We start from the raw sequence: 20328 nt of genomic DNA on the forward strand, positions 1-20328 counted from the left end.
AGAGAGCAGGCAAGGCTGTGGCCAGGTGTTCATGAACCAGGCTCTGTGCCATGGAACCATCATAGCTTTGGGCAAGTTATTTAATCTCTGAACCTTTCTCATCTGCTGAATTCATGGGATTGTGATGAGGAGGGAGAGAATGTGAGTGAAGATGATTTGTAAACTATGATGCACCATACACAAGAATGGGGCAATGACCATACAGAGAAAAAAGCACTGATCTCAGACTCTGAGATCTGGTTTTGAGATCTCTCTCTGCCACATACAGTGGGTGATGTCTGCACCAGTTGGTTAACCTTTCTAGGTCTCCAATAATATCATCTGTAACCTTTCCAGCATCGTGGGGGATTGTTAAGAGGGTGCCCAGCAAGGGCTTTGTGGTCCTTAGCCTATCTGAGGGGCTGTTTTTACTGAGTGGTTTCTGGGGCTCAGGAGAGGGGTTAGGACAAGGAAACAAAGCCACCTGACTGGGACCCTCAAACGGACCTTGTATGGTTGTCAGGAGCTCTGGACGACGGCTGGAGGCCAACAGTCCCTACAGGTGGTGCCCCGGGTGATGTACTGACAATGAGCGGGTGTTTTCCAGTTGCTGGCCTCCGATGCCTGTCTAGGGTAAGTGGGCCCCTCCAGGGGTCTCTTAGGATGAGGCCTCAGCTCCCATGTTCCCATCATGGGGAGGGAGGAGCCCTATCCAGCCCCTTTTAAGCCTGCCCTCACCTCTGCTGCGCCTCTACTAATCCCTGGAAGCTTCCATCCCAGGGGTGGGGCCCTGATGCTTTACATCCTCAACTCCAGGGATCGTGGGCCACTGAAACTCACAGATAGATGTTGGTGAGACCAGAGAGTGACTAGGGATGAAGTCAAAGGGACAATTCTCTTAGGGAGGCAGATAGCAGGTTCAAATCCCAGTTTGGAAATTAGGAGCTTGGCCTTCTGTTTACAGGCTGTGCCAGGCCATAAACATCACAGGAACATTGGAAAGGGAGTTAGGAAGAAACCAGAAAGAGGAGTGGTTCTGTCTCAACTAATTGGGGTGGGGGTTTGAGAGGCAGAAAGGCAGCCTGGTGGGTATTCTGAAGCCGTACGTAATCTGCTCACTGCCCCTCGGTCACATGAAGCTGCTGGCAGGCAAAGAGGCGGGGACAGGCTGCAGAGGGCTCTGCCCTCCATTTGCTTTGCCTTCACGCCCTCACACGTGCCCTGTTGCCTCCCATCCTCTCCCTGTGTTTCCCCCCCGCCCCCCGCCACGAACATGATTAACCCAGGCTCCTGACTTCCTGTCCTTCCTCCCCGTGGCCCCTGGCATGACTGCCTCCGAGCCCTCTTCTTCCCCACTCCTGCCTCATCCCCCCCACCCGTGTCCCCACGACCTGCTCCCTCCTCTGCCTTTTCAGCCACTGCTGCTCTCTTTCCTCTCCCTTACCTGTCTCCCAGGTGTGTCGTGGCCTGGTGTGGGAGGCTCCGACTTCCCCAAGCCCCACTGCTTCTCCTGCTGCCCGCTTGCTTCGGACTCTGGCAGAAACCCCACCTGCTGACAAGTTCCTCCCAGGGAATTGGCAAGTGATTAGTGATGAGCTGTCAGCACAGGGCCCTGAAACTCCCCAGAGAAGTTGTGTCCCATCCTTGGACCCCTGCCCAGTGCCACTGGCTGGAAGCAGCTCACAGAGAGCCTGCCTGGATTTGGGATAGTCAGTCCACCCACCTGGTTCTTCCAAGAGCTAAAATCCAATTCTCTGGCCAGTGCAGAAGCCCAGGCACCTAACTCTCCAGGCCTGGCACTGATTGCCCACATGCCTTGGGTGGTGCCAGCAAGTCTTCCCTGGCTCCTCCTGTCCACCAGTCCCACAAGCCATCGGCCGTGCATGGCCAAAAAGGGGAACGAGGAGGCTGCTGCCTTTGGATGAATGGGTGGTTTCCCTAAACCATGTTAGGAAAGAGGGAGGAGAGAGCCCCTCCCACCCTCCCTGCATCCAGCGGACAGCTGGGGTCACTGGAAGTCTCCAGAATAGTCTAGTCCAGAAGCCTCCCCAAAGGAGTGCCCCCTTGGAAGCTGCTCTTGCACTCTTTGAAGCGGACCCTCGTTAAGCCCCCATAGCCCCGGATGAGAGTAGAAGTAGCAGGTGCCAAAGAAGCCTTTCTGGGTTCACGAGGAGGACGGTCCCCTGAAGATAAACCCCAGCGCAGTTAACCGAGAGGTGCAAGGGGGTGGGCGGGGAAGGCTGGGGGTGGGGTCGGCGTTGCTTAACCAGCCTCGGGTCCTCCTCAGGTCTTGGATGTGCCAGCGCCTCTGGCCGAGGCCCGCTAACCAGCCTCTCCCCGGCCGGCGTCCGCCGCGCCCCCTCTCGCCTGCTCCCTCCTCTCTCCCCTGCTCCCAGGAAGGCGGGATGGCTGCGCAGGGCGCGCCGCGCTTCCTCCTGACCTTCGACTTTGACGAGACTATCGTGGATGAAAACAGCGACGACTCCATCGTGCGCGCCGCGCCGGGCCAGCGGCTGCCCGAGAGCCTGCGTGCCACCTACCGCGAGGGCTTCTACAACGAGTACATGCAGCGCGTCTTCCAGTACCTGGGCGAGCAGGGCGTGCGGCCGCGGGACCTGCGCGCCATCTACGAGGCCATCCCCCTGTCGCCCGGCATGGGCGAGCTGCTGCAGTTTGTGGCCAAGCAGGGCGCCTGCTTTGAGGTTATTCTCATCTCAGACGCCAACACCTTTGGCGTGGAGAGTGCGCTGCGCGCCGCCGGCCACCACAGCCTGTTCCGCCGCATCTTCAGCAACCCGTCGGGGCCCGACGCTCGGGGGCTGCTGGCGCTGCGGCCCTTCCACGCGCACAGCTGCGCCCGCTGCCCCGCCAACATGTGCAAGCACAAGGTGCTCAGCGACTACCTGCGCGAGCGGGCCCACGACGGCGTGCACTTCGAGCGCCTTTTCTACGTGGGCGACGGCGCCAACGACTTCTGCCCCATGGGGGTGCTGGCAGGCGGCGACGTGGCCTTCCCGCGCCGCGGCTACCCCATGCACCGCCTTATCCAGGAGGCGCAGAAGGCCCAGCCCAGCTCCTTCTGCGCCAGGGTGGTGCCCTGGGAAACCGCCACCGAAGTGCGCCTCCATCTGCAACAGGTGCTGAAGACGTGCTGAGGACCTGGCCTGCAGGGGGCACCCGGGCGGGGAGGGGGTGGGGCGGTGGGGGTCGGGAAGGACCAACCTAGCTTTATTACTCCCTTTCCCTTTCGCTCTGGTATGACCCTCCGGGAATTTCCGGAATCCTAGGTTCGTCCATTTGGGGACTGGAAGAGGGAGTTCGGAGCGGTCCCTGTCTATGCAGTTAACCCAGCTCTGCTGCCTCCCCCAGTTCCACTGCAAGCAAATTCCGGAGTCTGCCCCACCCGGGTGGTGCGCATACCAGAGCAGGCAGCAGTGTTTCCACAAACCTGGTCCTCCCAGCTGGGAGGAAGGGGTTCCCTGGCGGGGTGGAACACCTCCCGCTGCGTTGGGTTAACTGCTGCCTTGGGCTGCATGACCTCCCTCCCCCAGTCTTCTGTCAAGGGGACCCAGGTCCTGCACTCTCCACCACCCCCTCCCCTGCACCGGACTCCCCGCAGCGAGAGGTGGCGCTCCTTGCCGACGGTCCCAGGCCCAGATCCTGCTTTACCTACTGTGACCCTACACTGCACTCCTTGCCTCCCCCCGCCCCGCCCCGCCCCGTCAGCATCCCCACAGGAAAAAAAAGCCAGAGGGCACAGACATTTCCTGGTGGTCGAATGAGGTAGCACACTGTCCGGGGCTCGGGTCTGGCCAGCCAGGGACCTCACAGACCCCGAAGATATCTCCTCGCACCCCAGCCTCGTCTATGCAGCAAGAAACCAGGGACTTAACCAAAGTCGCCCCGCCGACTGGGCCCTCTGAGTCCCCATTCTCCCGTATGGAAGAGAAAGCCACGATGTTTTAAAGCAGAGCCAGCGGAAACCCAAGGCCCTCCTCCCTCTTTTGGTGTTTCAGAGCTATAAAGGAGGTGAAGGTGGCTGAGATCTCTTGCGCCGCAGCCTGAGGGATGAGGGCGAGGTGATCTCTGCTCTCAGCCCCACTTAAGTGAGGGAGCTGGTCCCCACTCTTGGGAGGAGCACCCCGCTTGGGGAACCAAGACTAAATACATAACAAAGCAAGCAACAGGCAAAAGAGCAGGGTGCAGCCCACCTTTGCAGAGGGGCACAGGGGTCTAGTGTGGAGGGCTCAGTGAGCACTGAGGAGATGGGAGATACTGCTGCTTAGGGCAGGCAGAGGAGGCTCAATGAGCGGGAGCCTTACAAGTGGGTTGCCTTTCAGTCCCTCGGTTTCCCAGCCCTGCAGGGCAATCAGGTCATCAGAGTTTTATTCAAAGTTGGCACTTGCAGCTGGAGACCCTGTCTTGCATGGCGTAAGGGTCCCCTGTGGATAAGGTCACCAAACTCCTTGGTTTCCAGTTCTTTCCTGTCTCCAGCAGGCCTCTGGAGAAGGAACAGACACAGCTCACAGCCCAGGAGGTGTGCAGGCCTGGCCCAGTCTTGACTGTGGAGCTGGCTTCGGTCTGGGACTCGAGAGGCTCACTCAAGGCTGTGCTTGGGTCAGCATCCCAGAGAACCCAGACTGTCAGCAGCTGGGTTCCACATAGTTCCCGGGGAAGAATCCAGACCCCTCTGAGCAGACACCCTCACACCAGCCATCGGAGTAGCGGCGGGTGATGCAGATAACGGTGCCCTCAGAGAAGGAGAGTTCGTTGTCCTTCTGGCGGGTGTATGGGTACAGTGTCACCACTGCAGGGCGGGAGGAGAAGGTGCCGTGAGATGTGCCTCCTGCCCTGCCACAGGGATGCTGGTGCCCACATACTGGACCCTAGGGAGCAACGTGGGAAGTGGGGCAGGAGATGCCTTCTCCAAAGCCCCGGGACTCCTCCCCAGCTGAGATAATATTCAATATCAGGCCGGCTGCTTCTCTTCTCTATGGGGGTGTGGGGAACAACAGCCTCACCCCTTTGCAGCTGGAGGGGAGAATGGCTCTGGGCTAGAAGAGCGGGGAATCCTGACCCCAGGATCTGGTGCCTTTCAGTCCTAGGAGTCAAGTACCTTTTTCCAAGTATGCATCAGGGACCCAGCTGGGTTCTTCAGGCCCAAAGCCTGGTGGTGGCGGAGGTGGCAGCCCCATATCATCTACATCCAAGGGTGGGGGAGGGGGCAGGTCCAGGGCCGTGGGCAGCTCTGGGGCCGGGAGGGAAAGCAGAGAGGCTGCAAGTGTCACCCAGGCAACGCCCTCCACGCCAGGAAACTGCAGTGCCGGAGAGCAGGGCCCCAGGATCTACCCATTTTTGGCAATCTGCTTTCAGCCCCCGTTCACCCCGGTCCTCCCACCATGCCTCTAGCAGGTAGTAGGTGCTCAGTAAATACAGTAACATTGAACAGTTGTAGGGCTGTCAGACTCTGCCACTTGGCTGAGTGAGCCAAGGCACTCAGTTTAACCTCTCAGGCTCAGCTTCATCTATTAAATGGGAGTGTGAAGATCCTAGGGGGTTAAGGAAAAGTGAGACAATGGGTGAGAAGCTTTGACCCTGGGGTCTGGTATAAAGCGGGGGATAAATTATGTTAGTTCACTCCCTCCGCCGCCTTCCCGTTCCTCCTGCCTTGGACAAAGTGGTCACTGACAATAGTCCCAGTTGGATCCAACAAGGGTGAGGGTGGGGAGAAGTGTTGGGAGGAGAGGGCGGAGCTCCTTACCCGTCGGGGGCGGGCACAGTTCCCCCAGCGGAGGGGGCGGCAGGAAACCGTCGGAGGCAGCAGGTGGAGGGGGTGGAGGTGGTGGAGGTGGGGGTACTGCCTGCTCCTGGGTCGTGGAGACCCCACCGACACCTTCGGCGCTGCTGAAGACCAGAGAAAGCGGGCGCTCGGCTAGATGGGGGCGGGGGGGACACCTTCCTAACTCAGCACCCAACTGGCCCCGCCCCTTCTGTCCTAAGCCCCGCCCCCGTGACCCTGAGTCCTCTTAACCCCCCCGCCCTTCACGACCACCCCCAACCTGGACCTGTGCGGCTCACCCGGCCGAGGCCAGGGAGGAGGCCGAGGAGGCGGCGGAGAGTTTGCCGTCCGGCACCACGGGGAGCTGCACAGGCTCGGGAATCCGGGGCGCTCTCCTGGGGGTGGGCAGAGAGAAGGGGTGTCGTCGAGGGGAAGGCATCAGGCGAGCAGGCGGTCGGTGCGGGGTGGGGGAGGTGGCAACTGGCGGAGGAGGAAGCTTGGCGCCCGGCTTGAAGGGGGCTGTGGGGGAGTGGGGCTTCTGGATGGGGCGGCGCAGGTGAGAATTGCGGGGAGGCCTCACCCCAGGGTGGCGGAGCCGGGTGTGGCAGGCGCCTTGATGCTCTTTCGAGACAGGGTCCCGGTCCGCGACAGCTGTGTGCTCAGATCCTGCGGGGGGGGAGCAGGGGGCGGGGCTGACACCCGGGGGGACCTGCAATAGCCCCCTCGTCCCAGAGAGGAAATGGGGGAGGGGCAGACGAGAACTGGGAGGGAGAGCGCGGACGCAGCAAGTTCCCGTCCCACTTCCCAGCCCCCCTCCCACCCCGCCCCACCCACTCCTGCTCGTTGCCCGGATCCCAGGCCTCAAGTCTGCCTAGGCTCAGACAGGCACGGTCAGAAAAGGCCACTTCCTCTGCAGAGCCTCAGCGGCTGAGCCCCACCCGCTCGCAGAGCGTCTCAGCGCTCAGCTGGGTGGTCCCTAACTCTGAGAAACCCCAACTCCAGCGTGCGGCTCAGGAGGTAGAGGTTGACTTGGAAATGTCCCACCTGTCATTTTCGCAGGCCTGGGGAGCTGGCTTTGGGGAGTTTGGGGCAGAGGACAGCACATTTGGAGTGTTCCAGTGACAGGGTGCAAAGCCACATGCAAGCGAGCACCTCTGTCAGTGACAGGGACAGGGTTTCCCCAAGCGTGGGTGCATGCGGAATGATGTCCTCTGCTATCCTTCACAAGGCACAAGACAAAAAGGGACTCGAGCTCAAGCATAAAGAATTTAAGTTGGACAGAAGGAAGAACTTACTGGTGAGGAGGCCTGGTGACTGAAGGAGGGAGTGTGCTTTCTCTTTCTGGGGGGAGATGGCGTGTTAAGGATGTCAAGGGGCCATTTAGATACAGGGGAACGTCCAATCTAATCTGGAATGTTGGAGTGTGGGGACAAGTAATCAACAAGATGGGATGGGGGGGTGTCCTCTCCCACCTCTCAGAAGGACATGGGCTGTCAAGGAAACGCCAGAGTCATTCACCGTGTCCTCCTTTGAGTGGCTGCGTCCCGGCCCCTTCCCACCCAACTGCAGCTCTGGGGTGACTGTTCAGTGCAGTGACCTCAAGCCTCCAGACAGAGGAAGTTGCCGATCTCATGTGGCTGGCCTGCCATTCTCATGCACACCCTGACATCCTCCCTCCCGCTTCTTCCCTTTCACACACACACCCGACACCCACAAGGAAGGGGGGTGCCCAGATGTCACTCGCAGCAGATCGTGTGATACAGAGGAAAGGTCAGTTATGAAGAGAGGGGCCATGAAGAAGTTTTAAGGAGGAAGCGGCTGAGGGGCCTCCTCTAGGGAGGCCTTGTGGAGTACGGGAGACACTTAGGGTGATGGCTTCAGGGAGTGAGGACGGAAAGGGGCTGCCGCTTGGGGACAAGAGCGTGGTCGTGGAGGAAAACCGAGGGTCTAGAGAGAAGAGAGCCATGAGGCAGAAGAGGGTGGGGGGACTTCCCTGGCGGTCCAGCGGTTAAGACTCCGCACTTCCACTGCAAGGGGCACAGGTTCGATCCCTGGTCAGGGAACTAAGATCCCGCATGCTGCGCGGCACAGCCAAAAAAAAGAGAAGAGGGTGGGCTGCGGAGAAAGAGCAGGAGCCCCTCTCTCTACCTTGACCCCGTGACCGATGTCATCCAGGCAACCGAAGTTCAGGGGTCTCCTGTAGTAGGGCGTGAGGGGCGGCAGGTTCTCAGGGGCGATGATTCTCTGGCTGGGGGGCAGCCGCTGGGCGGTGGCTAAGGTGCCGATCTCCCTTCGGGCCACCTTCTCCATATGCATGTTCACCATCTGCAAGACAGGGTTGGAGAGGACAGTGGGGCAGCCTCTGCACAGCACCCTTCCCCTTAAGACTTTGGGGTGGGAGGAGGGACCATCGGAGGCAGTGAAGTCCAGAGAAAGAGTGAGTCTTGTCCCCAAGGGCAGACAGCATTTGGGGAAAGGGCTGCCGGTTGAGGATGGAACCACTTTGGAGCAACTTCCTGGTGGAAGAGAACAAGGGTTATTATTAGCTGAGCAGGAACCGAGGAAGAGAAAACACAACATCCCTGGGCATGCTGGGAAGAGACTGGGCTGGCTTGGGAGCAGAGGGGGATAAAGTGGAGGCGGCTGAGAACTGTGGCTGGATCAGCTCTTCCTTTGGGGGGACAATAATATAAGTGAATTAACTTCCTCTTGGAATGTACCGTGGAGAAACGTACAGCACTGAGAGGGTGGGAACTCCAAATCTGCTGGGGTGAGAGGAAAAGACACACCCACACTGAACATGTGAGTGATGCACAGGCCAGACCAATGTGTAGCTGGATCTGTGCGTGTGGTTTATGGGGCAATTCCTCGGCCAAGGATCCAGGAAGGAAGGAGGAGGGTGCGTATGCTAGATGGGCGGGGGTTGCTGTGTGGTGGTGGCAGTGCTTCCAGGGCTGAGGATGACCTTGCCAAGCAAGCACTCTGAGTCTGGGTTATTTATAAAATCACCACCCGTGTTTATATGGAAACAGGGTCCATTTGCCTCTTTCCTGTCCTATACAGCCACCGTGATAGGGAGAGCCTGCTTTCTACCGTGTAGGATAGAATTCAGAGAAATATAAAGTTCTGCCATCAGAGAGTTCCTGGTCCGATGGGGCAGCAAGCCTCACCCCTGAGACACAGCCACAAAAGACAAGAAGGCTAGGGCTTCCCTGGTGGCGCAGTGGTTGAGAGTCCGCCTGCCGATGCAGGGGACACGGGTTCGTGCCCCGGTCCGGGAAGATCCCACATGCCACAGAGCAGCTGGGCCCGTTGGCCATGGCCGCTGGGCCTGCGCGTCTGGAGCCTGTGCTCCACAACGGGAGAGGCCACAACAGTGAGAGGCCTGTGTACCGCAAAAAAGAAAAAAAAAAAAGACAAGAAGGCTCGAAAAGTTTGGGGAGTGCCAGCCTTCTGTGATACGGGTGGGCATTTGGACATGGAGGGAGGCAAGAAAGAACTTTTGCTGCAGATGTCCAGGTGGGGCTGAAAAGTTGGGGTCTGAGGCGAGCAGCCTTCCCACAGCCCTTACCTGGCCCAGCGTGCTCACACGGGCTTCCACCTGCCGCACGGCAGACGCCTGAAGGTCCAACATACGCAGAGTGTGTCCAGCCAGGTTGCCCACCTGGTAGGCCACACTGGCCAGGGCCTGGGTGGTGAAGGCCATGGTCTCCTCCAGCGCCTTGCGTTTGTCTGTGGCCTGAAATACACACAGCCCTGGCCTGAGGCCAGCATGTTCCACTGGGGCCGTGGCTGGGTGGGCTGGGATGGGATGGGGTATAGGGAAGGTGGGGGCTGAGTTGGGAGAAAGTGGCAACCCTCAGATGTTGGAGGAGGTTTCTGTAAGAATGACGTGGTAAGGACTCGGGACATCAGGACAGTGAATCTGCAGCCCCGAGGACTGGGTGCAAGGGAAGGAAAAGGCGCCCTTCTCAAACAGTCACACAGGATTGGCTCCACCAACCTCCTGAAGATATTGTTTTGGGGGGTGGGGGGAGCTAAAGGGTGAATGGTAGAAAGGAAAGAGGAAGCCAATACTGGCTGGAAGAGATATTCTCAGACTTGAAAACCAAACAACCAACCTCATGCCCCCATCCCAGACCTTCTAACCAGAATCCCCTGGGCGTGAGGCCAATGAATCTGTACCTCTAATAAAAGTTCCTCAGGCGACTCCTGTGCTCCTGGTTTATCTCCAGTCTTCAAGCTGGTGTTTGGGAAGCAATAATCTGATCCATTTTATAGATAAGAAACTGAGGCCCAGGAAGGGTGACTTCAATCATTCATTCCCTCCAACAGCTTCCCAAACACACTGAGAATAAAGCAACTTCTAACCGTGGCCTATACAGGGCCTCACAAGGCTGGCTCCTGCTTTCTTCCTCACCTTCATTGCCTTCCACTCTCCCTCACTCACACCCCTCAAGCCACATTGGCCATTGGGTCTCTCTTCCTGATCAAGCTAAGATTGTTTCTACCTTAGGTCTTCTTTTTTTTTTTTTGGCTGCGTTGGATCTTTGTTGCTGCGTGCAGGCTTTCTCTAGTTGCAGCAAGCGGGGGCTACTCTTCATTGCAGTGCACGGGCTTCTAGTTGTGGTGGCTTCTCTTGTTGCAGAGCACGGGCTCTAGGGGTGCAGGCTTCAGTAGTTGTGGCACACGGCCTCAGTAGTCATGGCACGTGGGCTCTAGAGCACAGGTTCAGTAGTTGTGGCGCACGGGCTTAGCTGCTCCGTGGCCTATGGGATCCTCCCGGATCAGGAATCGAAACTATCTCCCCTGCACTGGCAGGCGGGCTCTTAACCACTGTGCCACCAGGGAAGTTCCTCTACCTCAGGACTTTGCACTTGCTGTATTTCTTTCTAGAATCCTTATTACATCTCAGCGCTTCAGAGACACCTTCCCTCACCACCCTAAGGTCTCCCCCAGCCCCCACTTCTGCACTTCTGCACTATCAGATTCACTCTGTTCTTTTTTCTTCATAGCACTTAGCACTATCAGAAATTATTTATCTATGTACTTTATTATCTATATACACACACACACACACACACACACAAATGTAAGCATTATGAGGGCAGGGAGCGCATCTGTTATATTCTGTATCCTGTCCTGGAACAGGGCCCAACATACAGACGATACTTAATGAATATGTGTCTGTGAGTTACTCAGCGGATTGAATGCAAACCCAGACACTTGCTGGGCATCTTCCTGCTGCGTGCCAGGCACTGTGCCAGGTGCTGGCCAGGGCCACACTTGCAGTCGGTGGTGGTGGGGTGGGCAGGGACTGGCTGAAGACAGAAGAGGGTTTTTTTTCGTCCCAGATCGGACTGTGCGGGCTGGGACAAAGCTTCTCCAGTCATTTGCTTCCCCAGACAGCTTCCTCATCTCAGGTCAGGGACATGGAGAGTAGGGGGCCAATCCATGGCAAGTCTGGGGAGAGGCCAGCAGAGTGACCAGCAAGGCTGCACACTGGGGTCTCCTTGCTAAGGGCTCTCAGGTACTCCTCAGGGCCTGCAGTGGAGAACAGACCTAGAACCTGTCCGAGCAGGGTGCTGAGAGAGACCTGGGTACCTCCAGTGTAGCCCAAGCCCGGCTCGAGCCAAAGGGCAGGCCCAGAACCTTCTGGACAGCACACACACACACACACACACACACCCTGACCCGCACCGCGCACCCCGCCTCCACGCTTTTCCCCTCAGGTGCTCCTCCCTGCCTTTCTGTCCCAACTGAGGGAAAGAGCTGCTCGTTTGCATCTAATTTACATCTCATCAACATATGTAACCAAGTGCCTTGAAAAGGCAAAGAAATCAAACCAGAAAGCATAGCAGGTCTTATTCTAGTTCAAGACCTTCCTTTAGTAGGCAAGGAAATGAACAAAGGCCCAGAATGGAGCAGTGACTACTTCTCTGGTCTTCGCTGGCCTCTCCTGTACTGTCCCCTCCCTGGACGGGCATATGGAATTCATCACTGGATTTTTCCTGTCAGTCCAAACGGGAAAAATGTCTGCTTGGGCCCAGCTCTGGGAGGCTAGAACCTGGATGACTACTGACCCCTGGCTTTGGTCTTAATCGAAAGTGAGGTCTGGAGAGACAAAGGTCTGGGATCCATCTTCATGGCTGACTGCTTATTCATCATGCAAATCACCCTGTCTACAAATTCAATGGACCCTGACGGAGAACTCTGCAGTTCACCCCAACCTGCCCTCCCCCATTCCCCATGGGTTTCCTGACACCTGGTTGGGGTGGAGGGAGGGAGGGAGGGCATGGGACCCAGGCTTTGTTTAAGACAAGTTCTGAGAAGTCATCCAAACCCTTCCTTAGCATTTGCTCCCCAGACAAAGATCGTCAGAGAAGTCAGGAAAGGTAACTGGTTATGTGGTCTAGGAGTTAGTGTTCTGCATGAAGGAAGCATAAATCTACAGATTCTGACCTGGGTCAGGGCTTCCGATGCCCTGAGTGCTTTTGCAAGGGCTGCTTCACCTCACTAGAATTGACTTTTAATATCTATATGTGTCTTCCATCCTTCTGATGAAAGATGATGATGATGGTGATAATGGTAACAGCTGCCATTTATCCTGCCCTTCTTAAGGAGGAGGCGCTGGGCTAAATGCTTTAATACATTATTACATTTAACCCATATGACCACTGTGAAGGAGGGTATAAGAATCAGAGGGGAGGGCTTCCCTGGTGGCGCAGTGGTTGAGAGTCCGCCTGCCGATGCAGGGGACGCAGGTTTGTGCCCCGGTCCAGGAAGATCCCACATGCTGCGGAGCGGCTGGGCCTGTGAGCCATGGCCGCTGAGCCTGAGCGTCCGGAGCCTGTGCTCCACAACGAGAGAGGCCACAACAGTGAGAGGCCCGCGTACCACAAAAAAAAAAAAAAGAGAGAGAGAAAATCAGAGGGGAAACTTGTCTCAGGTCCAGGAGTTAGAAATTGGACTCAGCTCTTTGCGACCTCAAATTCTGTGTGCACACTGTGTGCAAACGAGAACCCATCTGGAAGTGCTTTGAGATGCGCAGAAGTTACTGAAGGAATGGGAAGGCCAGGCTCCATCCTAGTCCATAGAAGGAGCATGCCTTCCAGTGCTTGGAGAATAGAGCTGGTTTACAAGCCACATTCCAGCTCATCTGCAGTAGCTACAATCAGTCACTCAATATCTACACGCAGGGTAGCATTTTCAACTAGAGGTTTGGGGGTGCTGCTCTGGAGTCAGAGTTGCTGGTTCGAATCCAGATTCTACCACTAACTTGGAGACCTTGGGAAAGTGAGTTAACTTCTCCGAAGCTCAGCCTCCTGGTTGTGAGGTGGGAGTGGTCCTCACCTCACAGACTGGGGTGAGGACTGAAGGAGGCAATGAAGGCAGCTCGGGTGCAGAGTGGCTTAACTGTTGTTATCATTGACTCTCTTTAATCTGCCCTTTTCCCATAAGCACTTGCTCGTTTTATTTTTTTTTTTTTCCACACTCCTACTGAGCCGGGAGGTCCCAGTGCAAATAACTGTCTTAAAATCATACAGCATGTCAGGGAGGGGAAGGCAGGGAGGAGAGGGTTCATCTTCAGAAGTGAGGAGTCCTGGACTGATGCCCGCTCTACCACTGCCGAGCTGTACGACTTGGACAAGTCACCTCACCTCCCTGAACTGTTGTTTCTTCATGTATGAAATTAGAATAATGATATTGTCTCGCAAGGTGGTTAAGAAGGTTAATGAAATAACAGAGGTGCTCGATCGTTGTTAAGTTTCCCGTGCTCCAGACTTGCGGTCCTGGGACAGCCCCACAATTTAGAAAACTATTCCAAAATGCCACTATCCTTATCTTTTACCGGTAGCCTGTTCCCGGCAGTCTTATTGTCCATCTCCCTGCCTCTGAGTCAGACCCCATCTCTTTTTTTTTTTTTTTTTTTGCGGTACGCGGGCCTCTCACTGTTGTGGCCTCTCCCGTTGCGGAGCACAGGCTCCGGACGCGCAGGCTCAGCGGCCGTGGCTCACGGGCCCAGCCGCTCCGCGGCATGTGGGATCCTCCCGGACCGGGGCACGAACCCGTGTCCCCTGCATCGGCAGGCGGACTCCCAACCACTGCGCCACCAGGGAAGCCCCAGACCCCGTCTCTTTAACCTGGCGTAGTCTGACATCTCTCGGCCCTGCCTCAGATCTCAGGAGCAGAACTTTCCCTCGTCCATCTCAAGTTCATGACAAGGGGAAGTTCTTCTGAAGTCTCACCTAGAGCCGGCTTGAACATGGAATGACGGCACCGACAGGTGTGTGAGGACAAGGCTTTGGGCCTCTGGGTCTGAGTGAAAGGCTAGGAGGGAGGTGAGCCTAGGATGAGGCCTGTAGCAGGACGGGGTAGCGCTGCCTTCCGGGCACCTCTGAGGCTCTGGGAGAGAGAAGGCACAGTGGGGGCTTGGAGAGCATGAGTCAGCGTTAGAGTTTGTGGGACTGGGATGAAGCCGACCTGCAGTGGGAGGACAGATCAGCCAAGGCCCAGGCCGAGCACCTGTCAGCATGGGGTCGGGGCCCCTGGAGGGGCTGGGCCGCCCGGGCTGCGCCTGCTCTGCTTACCTGCACGTAGTTGTCCTCGCAGTAGTCTGCGACTCGCAGCAGGGAGCTGTAGTTGCCCTTCAGGGCCTCCCGGCCCGCGGGGATCTCAAACTCCTGCAGCTGCTGCAGCTCCGCCATGGCCCCCCGCCTCTGCCCGGCTCCCCGGGGAGCCCGCTGGTTTTGCGCCTCACCCTGCCCTTGATTGGTCGCTCCGCCTTCCCTCCCTCTCACTGCTTTTGGTTTCCTCTGCTTGAGAGACCCAAACCCACTTGCAAAGGGCAGACATGCTCATTCCGGCACAAGAGGAAGTTAGTCCCCGCTCCCTGGGCCTGTGCTTCTCTGTCCCCTGCCCAGGGGAAGGGGGAAGCTGGGGGCCCCTTGCGGGGGCCCAGCCCCCCAATCCCTCCCAGCAGAGGAAGCCAAGGTCGGGGCGGCTGTGATTGCTCCCTGGGCCTGGAGAGGAAACTGCAGCGCTGGGATGGGAGACAGGAGGAAGGGGGCTGGCCTGCTCTGGGGGTGGAGATGGATTTTCCACTCATGGAAAGGGAGGAAAGGGCAGAGGGTGGGGGCTTCCTTGGGAAGCTCGGGGATGAGTCACCAAGAGACAGGGGACTGGAGGGTGGAGAGGATATGGAGACCGGTTGTGCTGGGGGCCCTAGGGCAGTGGTGCCGCAACAATGGAAAACAGCCGATGCAGCAGCCAGGGAAACCAGGCTGGACACCGGGAAGATACAGCCAGAGGTCTCCTGAGAATCATTATCAAGTCTCTGAAGGGTTACCTGCAATGAAGATCTGGTGTACATACATGTTCTGTGCCTGATAGCGGCAGGACAAGATGAAATTGACCAAGCGTAGAATAAGGGACTCAGATGGGACAACAGGAAGGACTTGGCTTTGAGAAGCACTAGGTTTAAATTCCAGATTAACAGGTCTGTTTTAGGAGGCAGCGGTGGCCGGAGTGCTGAGCCCGGCTCAGGAGGTCTGTGCTCCATTTCCTGCATTCACAGGAGACTCAGACTGGATGACCTCCGGGGTCCTGTCCTGATCTCAATTTCTTAGTGCTCAGAGCTGTGAGTGGGACTTGGATCCTGGAGCAGGGGAAGTTAGGATGGACTCCGGGCCTCCTCCCGGTCCCTCCCACTGGGGAGTCTGTCATTCATTCTAGAGTCAGGAGAAAAAAGAGGATCCCTCACTGACCACATCGGTCCCTTAACATCTGCTCCTTGAGAGGGTCTCCTGTCATTGGACGGGCGTCAGCCTGAGCAGGAGCTCAGTGACTGTTAAATGGCATAGCCCTTGGGTGGTCCTGGGAGGAGACCAAGAGAGAGATCAGGATGTGGGCCCTGAGCTCAGGGACTGCTGAGGGAGACCCACACCTGGGGCTCAAGAGGAGGCATGGAGGCAAAAATGTGTGGACACAGGTGTTAGAGGTGTGGCCACGGGCCCAAGTGCTGACAGGCACAGCGTCCGAAGTGAGTACATTTTTACTGAATGAGTGAATGAAGATTGAGCTGGGAGAACCTTGTAAGGTGAAATGGTGGGGCTCGAAATGGGGACACAAGGCTTCTCGGGTGAGGGAAGTTAGGAGCTGGTCTAGGAATTGCCTCATTGGGAAGAATAGCCTCAGAGCAGGCTCAGAGGTCAGGGAGGAGAGGGCTTGGGAGAGAAGGCCGGGGAAGGGAGCAATCAGGGCTGGAGGGTGAGAACAGGGAAGCGGGCTCTAAGCCAGAGGGGTCACTACAGGAGGGGGGCCGACGCAGGGGGCAGGGTGCCTGCAGTGGTGGCAGTCTTGGAGGCTCAGACTGCTGGATGGGCTTAGAACCTTGAGCCTATGATCAGCTTAGGCATCAGAGATTTGGGCTTCCAAACCATCTGCTTTATCCAAAGACTTTCAGCTGATGAGGAGCTAGGAGTCTCAAACTCCATCTTGTCTGGGTCGAGGACAAGACTTGAAGTGCACGTTCTTTCTTGGCAGGTAAGAGGGGCTAAGGTTGCACTGGGCTGGGAGCTAGCCTTAGAGTTATTGGGTTAGGCACTAGGCAGGCCTTCCTGATAACCCTGTAGTAGTGATGATGAGGATGAGGATGATGATAAATGTATTGTGTTCATTATGTGCCAGGCAGTGTGTTAAAATATTTTACATACATTATTTTCTTAGTACTCACAATAATCATATAAGGTAGGTACCATTATTATACCCATGTTGCAGATGGGGAAACTAAGGCTCAAGGAGGATGAGCAACTTGCCTCAGGCCACACAGCTTGGAAGCAGCAGAGCCACGATCAGAGTTGGAGTCTGGCAGATTCCAGAGTCTTTCTCTTAGTCACTAAACTACTCTCTCTTCTGACAGGACCTGGAGTTCCCTGAAAACTTCTACCTGTGTTATTAGGTGGAACAATAACTTTGCTTCCCAAATCTGCCTCACTGAAAGAAACTCTTCTCTCCCTTCTCCATGCTCTGATTCCCTTTTCCTCCATAGACAGGTCTTATCTAAAGGGCAAAGACTGTGTGTGCCTCCCCCATGAGGCTGGGAGCATCCTCTCCTCCGGAGGCTAGACTCCTAATGGGGTGGGGGCGGGGGTGCAGTGAATCTACGGTGAGTGATGAGGATATACGGTGAGCAGGGAAGAGGGTAGAAGGTGAGGTGTGGGGAGTACAGAGGAGGGAGCTGGGGGAGCCCAGGGGATTTGCAATCCCAGCTGTGGAATCCTTTCCAGGACCTGGTCTCTCCAGGGCAGGATGGCCCAGGAGCTCAGCGAGAAGGAGCTCTTAAAGATGGAGGTGGAGCAGCTGAAGAAGGAAATGAAGAACCCAAGAGCTCCGGTGAGCCTCCTATTCCCTTCCCTGCTTCCTCTTCTCCATCCCTTTCTGGTCCTCATGGAGCCGGGACACGAAGGAGGAAGTGATGGACAGCCCGGCGGTGGGCCTTCTCCAGGGCAGTAGAAAGAGCAGGAGGTGCCTCTGGAATGGGATGGGAAGTGGAAGGAGGCCAGGGTTTGATCCCACAAAGGTGTGTAAGAGATAACCTCAGAGCCTCGAGGGCTCAATGGGCCGGGCCTGTCCCTGGGCCGGGCCTGTCCAAAAGTCCCTCAGGGTAAGAGTCAGGCTTTGCGGTTCTGGTCAAGGAACTCACACCTCCCTGTGCCTCTCATCTTTCTCCTCTCCGGCCTCTATCCCCACCCTGCCCAGAAGCCTGCTTTCTTGGGACTGAACAAATCATGAATCCTGAGCAACAGACAAGGGCTAGAAGCACACTTTACTTTCTCACAGATTTCTAAGACAGGAAAGGAAATCAAGGATTTCGTGGAGGCCGAAGCAGGAAACGACCCTCTTCTCAAAGGCATCCCTGAGGACAAGAATCCCTTCAAGGACAAAGGCGGTTGTATGACAAGCTGATGGCACTGGAGCCCCTCTTCCTGAATGCCTGCCCCTCCCCAGCCCCCTTCTTATCAGGTATCCTGGGACGCCCAGGGAACCAGTGGATGTTCACCTTCTCTTAGTCACAGGATGAGTAAAGATGCCTGGCTGCATGCATCATGAATCCATTCCCCAGTCCTGCTTTGAACTCTTCTCTCCCATTACCACCTGCTAGGTCACTGAGGACTCCACTTGGAAACACTCCCAGGAAAGCTTCCCTGGCTCAGCAGTTGACACCTAAACTCGTGGGGTCTGAAAAGACTGCAGTTCCCTGAGACCTGGGACAGTCCTTGGGAAACAGTTACTCCTCCCATTTCCCCCCTCCACTGTCTGCCTAGGAACCAGAATTCCCATTCAGAGCTTTTGGGTTGAGGACTGGAGTTGGGGGGGTCCTTTTCCCCCACCTCATGTCCGGTCCTGTGGAAGTCCCCCTGGTCATTTGGATCACCCCAGATGGCCTGGTGACAAAAAGAGTTTGTAAAGTCATGATGTCATGATTTATTGAATATTATTGAGTGCCTGTTCCATGCTGGGCTAGGGTTGAAAAGTGAGCTAAATTCAAATGGCTCTTATTTTCATGGAATTTAGCACAGAAGGCGTGAAACAGGGATACAGTTTAATCAGTAAGTGCTGCCGTGGGGAAAGGAAAGTCAAGGGTGGTGCAGGAACACACAGCAGGTGGACAGTCAGGGCAACGTGAACTGTCAGAGTGAACTGTTACAGGCAAGTGGTGGGGTGGGGGATGAAGACAGACCTGGGAGGGGTGAAACATGGGGCTGGAGAGGAAGATGAGGTCAAGTCTAAAGGCCCTTGCTGTGAGCTCAGGTAAGAACTTTCTTTTTGACCCTCATTGCAATAGGAAGCTGCTGAGGGTATTTAAGCCACAGAAGGCCAGTTTTTGGGTTTGTTTTTTTTTTTTTGCGGTACGCGGGCCTCTCACTGTTGTGGCCTCTCCCGTGGCGGAGCACAGGCTCCAGACGCGCAGGCTCAGTGGTCATGGCTCACGGGCCTAGCCGCTCCGTGGCATGTGGGATCTTCCGGGACCGGGGCACTCGTGTCCCCTGCATCGGCAGGAGGATTCCCAACCACTGCGCCACCAGGGAAGCCCAGAAGGCCAGGTTTTGATTAGCATAAGGGAGGCTGGATCCTGCTAAGGTCTGGAAGACTAATTCCTAGGCCTTGTTAGCAAGATTACTGTCTAAAGGAGCCACAGGCATTCATGATACAACGCATTCAGTGCAATGTCAGAGAGGTCTGCGTGAAGTATGAGGGGGACACATAGAAGGGCTATCAAATCCAGCTGAGTGGCTGCGTTGCATCCCAGGAGGGAGGACAGGAAAGGCCTCCAAAAGTAGGTGATACTTGGAGCTGAGTCCTAAGGCGTTAAGTTGTCAAGGGTGGGTGGGTGGCAAATCTGGTTGAAGGGGCAGTGTGAACAGAGGAATAGATAAAAGAAGAAGAAAAAAAGAACATGGGTTTGTATGCAAACACCCATCAGATCAGTTGTTGGAATGTCAAGAGAAAGGCCTAGATTTTTAGGATCTGCTGCTAGAGAGGTGGGGTTGGAGACCATCAGAGGGTCTTGTTTGAAATACTAAACCACTGAATCTGCTGGGAGTGGGTTGGTAATGTTTGCATTTAGAAGGGAATAGCTTTTGACAAGATGGAAAGGAGAAGGAGTGGAGACAGAGAGGGAGTTAAGGAGATGATTGTGAACTCAGGGGAGAGGTGGGTTAGGGCAGTGGCTCTAAGTCCAGAAGGGGAGTTCTTTGCAAAATAAAGTTTTCAGATCTTGACATCTCATTGAGGGATAGGCGAGGGACGGGGCAGGTCAAGGATGCTGACAAGTTTCTGGCTTGGGGGGTGAGAGAGAGAATTGAAAGCAAGTATCTGAAAACAAACCTAACGTAATACATTGATCTGAAAACAAACCTAACATAATCCATTGAGCTGCAAACTCCCTCAGCCCCTCGCCAGTGGGCCACAGCCCCACGGTGTGTCCTGCGCCTACAGGTGAGGTCATGGGCCACTGGTGAGAATCCAGGATCTCCCAGGAACCGTCCACTCCTTTCCCAATTCCATAGTAACCCCACTACCCCATTCTGCGACCTCAATAATAAATTCAGCCACCCCAATATACTCTGCTTAAGAACAGGAAAAGAAGAGGAAACATTTAAATATAATACTTTTTTTTTTTAATGGGGAAGTGTTAATATTCCATATGGCTCCATCAGTAAGAAAGGAAAAACAGATGGGGGCTACAGTCACATGGGTGTAGGTCATGGGCTATGGCTTCCTTCTTGATTGGAGTTCTTGGTCCAGGGGTGGACACCCACCGTCATTCCTCAGGACTCTGAACCCTTATCAGGGCTCCAGGTAGAGCAGTGGTTTCTTCTGCTCACCTTTGTTACCTGAAAAACCCAGTCTGCCTCCTGGTGGGTTTCAAGCTAAAAGACACAACCAAGCCAAAGAGTGGGAGAAGGATTTATTACTTACAACAAGTAAGGAGAACACCAGGGATCTTTCCCAAAACAATAAAATTGGGGAAGTTTTAAGCTAAGGATACGTGCATATTCATGAAG

At 55.9% G+C, this 20328-nt stretch overlaps 3 protein-coding genes across 6 annotated transcripts; 2 read left to right on the forward strand and 1 right to left on the reverse strand.

The window, feature by feature from the left end:
• Window positions 1-491: 491 nt before the first annotated feature.
• Window positions 492-3134, forward strand: PHOSPHO1 (phosphoethanolamine/phosphocholine phosphatase 1; the record flags this gene model as incomplete). The annotated part of the gene is made up of 2 exons (XM_079725205.1): window positions 492-612; window positions 2376-3134. Exons 1-2 carry the CDS (start codon window positions 568-570, stop codon window positions 3132-3134), a joined length of 804 nt encoding a protein of 267 aa, XP_079581331.1. The 5' UTR covers window positions 492-567.
• Window positions 3135-4363: 1229 nt separating this feature from the next.
• ABI3 (ABI family member 3) lies at window positions 4364-14481 on the reverse strand (the record flags this gene model as incomplete). Of its 4 annotated transcripts, none has more annotated exons than XM_079725965.1 (8): window positions 4364-4786; window positions 5096-5254; window positions 5741-5880; window positions 6058-6153; window positions 6339-6424; window positions 7907-8083; window positions 9330-9497; window positions 14350-14481. In XM_079725965.1, 8 exons carry the CDS (start codon window positions 14464-14466, stop codon window positions 4623-4625), a joined length of 1107 nt encoding a protein of 368 aa, XP_079582091.1. In that variant the 3' UTR covers window positions 4364-4622. The 4 variants fall into 4 exon arrangements, with proteins under 4 accessions (XP_079582091.1, XP_079582094.1, XP_079582093.1 ...); XM_079725968.1 differs by having other exon boundaries at window positions 5741-5883; window positions 9348-9497; window positions 14350-14466; XM_079725967.1 differs by having other exon boundaries at window positions 5096-5227; window positions 5741-5883; window positions 14350-14466.
• A 2587-nt stretch (window positions 14482-17068) lies between these two features.
• On the forward strand, window positions 17069-17725 carry GNGT2 (G protein subunit gamma transducin 2; the record flags this gene model as incomplete). The annotated part of the gene is made up of 2 exons (XM_079725969.1): window positions 17069-17152; window positions 17600-17725. 2 exons carry the CDS (start codon window positions 17069-17071, stop codon window positions 17723-17725), a joined length of 210 nt encoding a protein of 69 aa, XP_079582095.1.
• Between the last annotated feature and the right edge of the window lie 2603 nt (window positions 17726-20328).

The sequence above is a fragment of the Hyperoodon ampullatus genome (assembly GCF_949752795.1).
Source record: "Hyperoodon ampullatus genome assembly, chromosome: 19".
Taxonomy (NCBI): domain Eukaryota; kingdom Metazoa; phylum Chordata; class Mammalia; order Artiodactyla; family Ziphiidae; genus Hyperoodon; species Hyperoodon ampullatus.